The 8,647-nt window shown below is 47.5% G+C and overlaps 1 protein-coding gene across 1 annotated transcript in view; it reads left to right on the forward strand.

The window, feature by feature from the left end:
* Positions 1 to 8,402, forward strand: part of LOC109382229 (2'-5'-oligoadenylate synthase 3-like) — a 43,815-nt gene extending 35,413 nt beyond the window's left edge. The window contains 7 exon segments of the mRNA XM_019641576.1: positions 1,219 to 1,392; positions 2,234 to 2,516; positions 4,525 to 4,712; positions 5,760 to 5,998; positions 6,711 to 6,864; positions 8,042 to 8,125; positions 8,127 to 8,402. Coding sequence (XP_019497121.1) covers positions 1,219 to 1,392; positions 2,234 to 2,516; positions 4,525 to 4,712; positions 5,760 to 5,998; positions 6,711 to 6,864; positions 8,042 to 8,125; positions 8,127 to 8,177 — 1,173 coding nt within the window. The 3' untranslated portion in view covers positions 8,178 to 8,402.
* Positions 8,403 to 8,647: the final 245 nt, after the last annotated feature.

Here is an 8,647-nt window from a genome sequence, read left to right on the forward strand (position 1 = left end):
AGAGAGAGAGAGAGAGAGAGAGAGAGAGAGAGAGAGAGAGAGAGAGAAGGGAGAAAGGGAAGGAAGGAAGGAAGGAAGGAAGGAAGGAAGGAAGGAAGGAAGGAAGGAAGGAAGGAAGGAAGGACACCTTTGCAGGTATCACTGGTTAAGATGAGGTCATCCTGGATTCACGTGGACCCACAATCCAATGACCAGTGTCCTTATAGGAAGACACACAGAGACATAGGTACAGAGGGGAGAAGGCCATGTGACTACAGCGGCAGGGATCAGCGTGATGCATCTACCAGCCAAGGGACACCAAGGATTGCTGGGGCCACCAGAAGCTGAATGAGGCAAGAAAGGATCCTCCCTGGGTGACCGGTTAGCTCAGTTGGTTAGAGCATGGTGCTGATAACACCAAGGCTGCCGGTTCAATCCCTGCATGGGCCACTGTGAGCTTTGCCCTCCTTTGTAGTCATTGTAGCATGAAAGCAATGTGTAACCAATGACCATGGCTGTTCCCCAACCCAATAAAATATTTTTAAAAAGAGGAGGTGATTATACATATATATATATATATATATATATATATATATATATATATATATAAGGATCCTCCCCTAGAGCCTTCAGAAAGAGCACAGCCCTGCCCACACTTTGATTTTGGACTTCTAGTCTCCAGAACTGTGAAAGAATCCATTTCTGTTGTTTTTAAGCACCCCCAGTTTTTGTTATGGCGAGCCTGGGAAACCCATCGACCTGGGCACAGCATGTTTAACAGAGGCTGGTAGCACCCTGAAAAAAGAAATGAGTGTGATCATCAGAAACCTATAACTGCCACAGGACACAGGAAAATAAGGGAGGAACAGACCACTTAGGGAAGCCCTCAGTAGATGCGGCCGCAACTGGGAGTGGAAACTAGAGGGCAGTTTGGAGTCCAGGGCGTGAAGAAACGCGTCAGAAGGTTCCAGATCTCTCCTAGGGGGTAAGGGGAAGCAACTAGGAGAGTTTTGTTTCTGGTGGAACTTGGGTACCATCTTAAACTCTCAGGTATGTTCCTGGGATATGTCGCTGCAAGAAGACCACAGAGGTACCCGCATGAGGGTGGGAGAGCAGGAGGGAGAGGTAGGCAGAGCCCCATCCCCCAACGGGCAGGGAAACAGGCAGGGAAGAAAGCCTGGGGCTACCTGGCTGGCTGGCAGGGGGCCGCTCACCATGGGGATCTTCTCCCTTCCCCAGCCAGCACCGCTCCAGGAGACCCCGGGTCATCTTCTGGATAAGTTCATCAAGGACTTTCTCCAGCCCAACGAACGCTTCCTAAAGCAGCTCCGCAGAGCTGTTGACATCATCTGTAAATTCCTTAAAGAAAACTGCTTTAGAGATTCACCTACAAAGGTTCAGAAGGCTGTCAAGGTGAGCACTGCCCTTTCTCTGAAGGGGTATTACTGGCAGGGTGCTAAGCAGTGTCTGAGGCTCTGTAATGCTCACCTCCCACCAGAGGCTTGAGGGCAAAGGATGAGGGAGGGAAGCTTCTGCCATTGACAACATACTTTCTTTTTTTTTTTTTTTGAAGATTTTTTTTTAATTATTGGGGAATTGGGGGAAGGGGAACAGACAAGTTGCTGTTGTTTTGTTCTTCAGTCTAGTTGTGGAGGACGTTGCTTCACTGGCCCAAGTTGGCACCATCATTGCGCTCTTCCCGGGTGAGGTGAGGAAGGAAGTGGAGAAGCCTTTGCGAAAGAGATAAATGAAGACCGCAGAGCCTAAAATATTTACTACCTGACCCTTTACAAAAAGTCCGCCAACCCCTGTGCCTAAATTGTGACTATTCATCCAATGACCCCCAATGATCCAATGATCCGTTTCTGGCTACAGGAAAAAAAAAACAAAACGGATGAATCAGAGGACAGATGAGAACTTTTAACAGAATCCAGTTGGATTTCTGTCAGGTCACAGGAAGTCAAAGTGAAATCTGTTTTAGGAGACAACTTTAGGGAGTTGGCTTGAGAAGGAGATAATGTTAACAAACCCATCGGTTGTTCGTGTGTAAATAAGCAGCTCAAAGGGTGTGAGAACAATTGCCTTTGGAACCACATCATTCTATTCGTGTTGAAAAATGAGACACTCCGCTTTGGTCTCAGCCCTCACTGGACCCTAACTTGGAACCCACCCAGGGCAACCGGTGCCAGTCCATGGGGGGTGAAGGGCTCCCGGTCTAGGAAGTGCTGTATCTTAACTTGCCTTACTTCCGTAGGGAGGGTCGGCCGGCAAAGGCACAACTCTGAAGACTGGTTCTGACGCCGACCTTGTCGTGTTCGTCAGCTCACTTAAAAGCTACACCGACCAAAACACAGAGAGACACTACATCATCAAGGAAATCCAAAAACAGCTAGAAACCTGTCAGCAGGAGAAGGAGTTTGAAGTGAAGTTTGAGATTTCAAAATGGAAGGCTCCCAGGGTGCTGAGCTTCTCTCTAAAATCCAAAGAATTCATCGAAAGTGTCGACTTTGATGTGCTGCCTGCATTTAACGCACTAGGTAGGACTCCCCATACCTTGGCGTCCGGAGGAGGGGGATAGGGTCTGGAATAATGGTGGAGGGAGTGGAGGGAAAGACACGTGCTTTAGTAACGGGTCATGGGTCCAGTGCCCCCAGCAGGTGGCATTCATAATGGCAGCAATACAGTAGTGCCCCACCCCTTAGCCCATCATGGTTTCGCTTTCTGCCGTTTCAGTTACCCGCCATCAACTGTGGTCTGAAAATATTAAGTGGAAAATTCCAGAAATAAACAATTCATACGTTTGAAATTGCATGCCGTTCTGAGCAGTGTGGAGAAATCTCACCCCGTCCTGATCTGTCTTAGTCAGGATGTGACCCCTCCCTCTGCCCAGCGAGTCCACACTGTGTACGTTCCCCACTCATTAGCCACTTAGCCACCTTAGTTATCAGGTCAACTGTCATGGTATCACGATGCTTGGGTTCAAGTCACCCTTCCTTTACTTGATAACGGCCCCAAGGTGTAGGAGTGGTGATGCTGGCAATTCAGATATGCCAAAGAGAAGCCCAAAAGCGCATCCTTTAAGTAAAAGAAGTATGTATATACAGGAAATGAACATAGTATGTATAGAGTTTGGTACTATCCATGGTTTCAGGCACCCACTTGGGGGTCTTAGAGCACATTCCTCACGGATAAGGGGGTCTTTCTGTACCTTACACCTGTATACATTCTCATTCCCCATGTAAGTATCGCAAGATGACCAGAACCCACACCTTATTCTCCTGTGGTGTCACTCACAATATCTATCAATGGGTGCACAGGCGTTCTCTATACATTTATAAATCAAATGCCTTAAGTGTTAGTGAAGGAAATTAAAGAACAGGCTGTGGGAGGAATTCTGAGACAAAGTCAGGAAACCTGGGTGTTTAGCTTCAATCTTAGGCAACAAGGTCCTTTAGAAATTCAATTCATGGGTGACAGATACATAATGAAGTCCTCAAAGAAACCAAAGCTATTTCCGGCATTTTCCAAATCCAAATCAAGAAGACTCTGGAACCTTCCCTCTGAATGGTTCTTAGTGTCTCTCCGAGTGCAAATAATAGTAGAGGTTGGGGGTTGGCTAACTTTATTTGTAAATGGCAAGATAGCAAATGTTTTCAGCTTTGAGAGCCATACAGTATTTGTCACAACTACTCAACCCTACCATTGTAGCCTGAAAGCAGCCACAGGCAATACATTAACAAATGGGCATGGCAGTTCCAATAAAACTTTATTTACAGAAACAAATAGTGGGGCTGGTCGAGTGGCTCAGTTAGGGAAGAGCTCGCTCTAGAGTGCGAGCTCTGAGCAACAGCTGTTTGAGTCCCGGCCCAAGCTGAGCTGCCGCTGAGCTGCCAACAGGTGGCAGGATGGTTCAGCTGAAAAAGAAGAAGGAGAAACGTAAGAAAACAAATAGTGGACCAGATTTAGACTGGGGCCATAGTTAGCAAACTCCCACTCAGTGCTGTCCAAAAAGGTCTTTCTATGATAATGGGAATATTCTATATCTCTGTTCTATCTATTGAGAGTTTGAAGTGTGGCTAGCATGACTGAAAAACTAAATTTTTAATTTGATTTTCCATTAATTAATTTAAATGCAAATAGCCACATGGGCTGGCAGCTGTCCTATTGGACAGTGCAAAACTAGATAAATACTTTAATAATACCACCTGTACTCATATAGACCATCTCATTTTTTTAAATACAGTAAAACTTTGGATTTCGAATAACGTGGTTTGCGAGTCTTTTGCAAGATGAGCAAACATTTCTAATACATTTTAATTTGGTAAACGAGCGATGTCTTGCAATACGAGTAGTTTGTTTCCAGAATGAATTATGCTCTAGATATCATTACTCCAGAGATGTTCCCAATATCTTAGACATAGTAATTCAAATATACTAATTGAGTTCAAAATAGTTTCCCTGAATTAAATATTTGTCAAACATGTTTCAAAAACTTACTTTCTATACATATTAAGGCATAATGTAAATATATCTCTCCCATCCTAGGAGAACTGAAATATGGCTCTGTACCCAACCCCAGGGCCTACACTGAGCTCATCCGTCTGTATAAGTCCTCAAACTTCTCGGAGGGAGAATTTTCTACCTGTTTTACGGAGCTGCAGCGTGACTTTATTAGCACTCGACCCACCAAACTGAAGGATTTAATTCGCCTGGTGAAGCACTGGTACAAACAGGTATGACAGTCTTTGTTCCAGCCATCTGCTTATTATTTAGATCAGTTCTCTGTGATCGTGAAACCAGCACTTACCCAGTGCCCTGTGTGCCCACACGCTCCCATGCTGGGGGCTGTCCACTTCGTAATTCTGAGGATCTTTGTGGCGTTCCCATCACTAACCCCATTTAGTTGGGTTGGGTGGAGAGCACCTCCTACCATCAAAGCTGCGACATGGGGTTTAGTGTGCCTTTGCTCTGACACCCAAAGAATTCTGCAGGAATCTAAGTTACCCTGCCTGCCAAGGGCAGATGAAGCTGGGTGTGCATGCCTACAAGTCTCCAGCCTGGCTGACCCGCTGCTGGGTGCCCATAACTAACAGACAGAGATGCTATCTCCTGGAAAGCAGGTTGAAGCTACAGGTGGTTCCCAGGGCTGTATTTTCTATAGTATCGGTTCGCCAACCTTCACTTCCATCAGCCGTCCTGCACACAGGGTAGTTTCTGAGTATTTTCACGACAGCAAACATCCAGCACAATATCGGCGTTTGCCTGAGGTGTCGCCTTGCTGTGTCCAGCTCCCTGAAGCCTGAGATGGAGGCTGAGCCCTGCGGCCCCCATCCCAGGAAACAAGAGAAATGACTCCACTGCTCAGAGGGCTCAGGACTGCGGGGTGACCTTGAGCACTTCCCTGGCTTCGTCTAAAATGGCGATCATAATGCCTGCTGTGTAGGGTGGCTGGGGGGGGGGGGGTTAGGGATGACGTAGGTAAAATGTCCGGCCCCATAATTAGCACACAGTGGGTGTTCAGTAAATGGTAGCAGTAGTATAACTCTAGGAGGTCCTCCATGGTCAAATCACAATAAAGAAACCTCCGCAGGCTGCCTGAGAACTGCTATGTGAACACCTGCAAACCTCCCCAGACCAGTTCCAGCCACCCTGCATCTCGGGACTCAGGTGCCCTCCTGTGGCCCCGGTAGTCCTTAATGTGCAGTCTCTGGGGGTCTCGCTGGGCTCCTCACGCCTCCTGCCTGGACCACTATCGTCTGACGCTCCCCTTCTTCCTTCAGTGTGAAAGGAAACTGAAGAAAAAGGGGTCTCTGCCCCCCAAGTACGCCCTGGAGCTGCTCACCATCTACGCCTGGGAGCAGGGGAGTGGGCTGCAGGATTTTGACACCGCGGAAGGTTTCCGGACTGTCCTGGAGTTGGTCAAACAACATCGGCAGCTCTGTATCTTCTGGACGGTCAATTACAACTTTGAGAATGAGATTGTGAGGAACTTCCTACTGACCCAGATCCAGAAAGCCAGGTGACCCGAACCCCCTATCCCACCCTCCCCCTCTCTTTTTCTTAACCTGATTCCCTCCAACACTATCTCGGCCACCTGGATTCTCCTCCCGCGGGGGTCATGATTCTTTATCCTCGTGTGAAACCGAAGGGGGAAGGTGCTAACCAACAGAGCCTCCCGCCGTCTCCAGGAGTAAAACCCTAGGGAGACAGGAGAAAATGTCATCCAGAAGGAATAGACTACGGCGCCAGGTTCCCGAGTGGCCTTCATCTTTCTAGGTCGGAAGGGAAAGCGTGGATTTATTATTATAGCAGGTCTAAGAGGTGTTTGGAAGTGTGTCCCTGAGAAATAACACTGTATTCCTAGGCCCGTTTATCCTACAGGCTTTTTATTAGATCAGGTTTTGTCTACCCTTTCCGACCTGCATCCCACAAAACCATTATCCTATAAGAACCCGAAGGAATCTTAGTGTATCCACTCAGCTCCACCAGTAAGGCACTGACATAGGGGAGATGTTTCACTGATGCCTTCATAATCATTAACAGCTTTCAAAGCATTTTTGACAAGTGTCCTTTCACGCTAGGAAATTACTTTGAACTGTAGAAATACATTTGGATTCCTGACATCTAAGATACAAGGACACGTGGTTCTATTGCTGAGAGAATGGGCCCCCGATTCTGAGGCCACGGGTTCTAAACAGCATGTCTCTCGTGCCTCCTAACCTCATGTGTAGGCCTGTGATCTTGGACCCAGCCGACCCTACTGGCGACGTGGGTGGAGGGGACCGTTGGTGTTGGCATCTTCTTGCGAAAGAAGCCACCGAATGGCTGTTCTCTCTGTGCTTCAAAGATGGGGTTGGACGTCCTGTACGACTGTGGCATGTGCCGGTAAGAATAATCTAAGGAAATTGTCATCTGGAGATTGCCCTGTGACAGGCTTAAATCAGAGGGCTCCTCCTGCTGTAGCAACTTGGAATTCATTCAGCCACAAATAACAGACAGAACTTGGGAGCTTAAACAATTTTTTTTTCTTTTTTTTTGCTTCCCATTACAAGAAACCCTCAGGCAGGCAATCCAGGGCTCTCACAACAGCTCCATCATGCTTTCTCCATGAGCAAAGTTCCCCCACTATTAGCATCTCGGGCTGGATCGATCTTTGTGGTGGGGGCTGTCCTGGGTTGTGTGGGATGTTGAGTAGCATCCCTGGTCTCTATCCACGAGATGTCAGTCGCACCCCCCCCCATGTGACAACCAGAAATGTCCCCAGACATTGCCAAATGTCCCCCCTGGGGCGAAATCTTCCCCAGCTCTTTCTGGCTGCATTCTCTTTAGTTCTCATGGCACTGAATGCGGCGACTGCACCTTGAGGTGGCGGGTTCCTGGTCCAGGCAGGAAGAACAGAAAGGGGAAGAAGATACCACCCCAAGGGTATCTTATCAGAAGCCTCATCCAGCAAAATCTCTTGCATTTCATTGCCCAGAACTGTCATGTGACTACCCGTTTCTTAAAAGTGGCTGCAAAAAGGGAGGTGAAGATGACTGGGGATGGGGGTTGGGTCACCCAACCAAGCGTGTCTGCCACACCTGTCCAAAGCTCCCCTCCTACCAAGATACCTGCCACCAGGTACACTTGGTTCTCCCACCAGGTTCTTTCTCAAGGTTTTTTCAAAACAGGGTTTCTCAACCTCAGCACTCATGACATTTTGGGCCGGATCATTGTTGTAGGGGGCTGTCCTGCGCATTGGAGGATGTTGAGCGGTGTCCGAAGTCTCTACTTACTCAATGCCACCCAGTTGTGACCATTAAAAATGTCTCAAGACGTTGCTTATGGAGGCGTGTGTGTGTGTGTGTGTGTGTGTGTGTGTGTGTGCAAAAGCATCTGCTTTAGAGGAACCCCCACCCCACTCCAGGGTCAGCTTTAGTTATCAAGATCTGCACCAAAATTATCCCTGGTGATGGTTACCCTCTCAGATACACTTCCTTCTTTTTCTTCTGACTCTTTCAACCAGTGGTTTTAAGTACGTAGGATACATATTATTCTTGCACGTATATTTCTTCCTTCCTAGACGGTGCAGACACCAGGAAGCTGTGGAGCTGTGTTGCATCCTGTTGTCAATAAGATGTTCACATACAGTATTCATGAAATCCTCGAATGAAAATGCTGGGAGAAACTTCCAGAGGTCACCCGGCAGTTGCTTCTGAACAATCAGTTCACTGTATAAAAGAGTAACCCAGATCTGTTCTTCTATTGACGGTCCTCACTTCTTCAACTCCTCTTCAAATCAAGACGGCCGCGTCCTTTGTAAAGTCTCGTAAAGCCTCGCCTTGCTGAACTCGCACTCCACAAGTTACCTACCTTATTAAAAATATTTGCTCTCCGACTGCCTCAGCCGGGAAGAGCGCAATGATCATAATGCCAACATGGGCCAGTGGAGCGGCGTCCTCCACAACGAGACTGAAGAACAAAAGGACAGCAACTTGGCTGGTCCCCTTCCCCGATTCCCTAACGCTATTCTCCTCCCCCAATTCCCCAATAAAATCTTAAAATATATATATATATTTGCTCTCATCCAGCTTTATGCGCTATCAACTGTTCTGTATTTTTCCTATTAGCTCCTTCCTTTCCCTCCAGGTCTTAGAGGAGGAATCCCTCCATATTCTGAAAGAGCCCT

This window comes from Hipposideros armiger, unplaced genomic scaffold (assembly GCF_001890085.2).
Source record: "Hipposideros armiger isolate ML-2016 unplaced genomic scaffold, ASM189008v1 scaffold_62, whole genome shotgun sequence".
Classification (NCBI taxonomy): domain Eukaryota; kingdom Metazoa; phylum Chordata; class Mammalia; order Chiroptera; family Hipposideridae; genus Hipposideros; species Hipposideros armiger.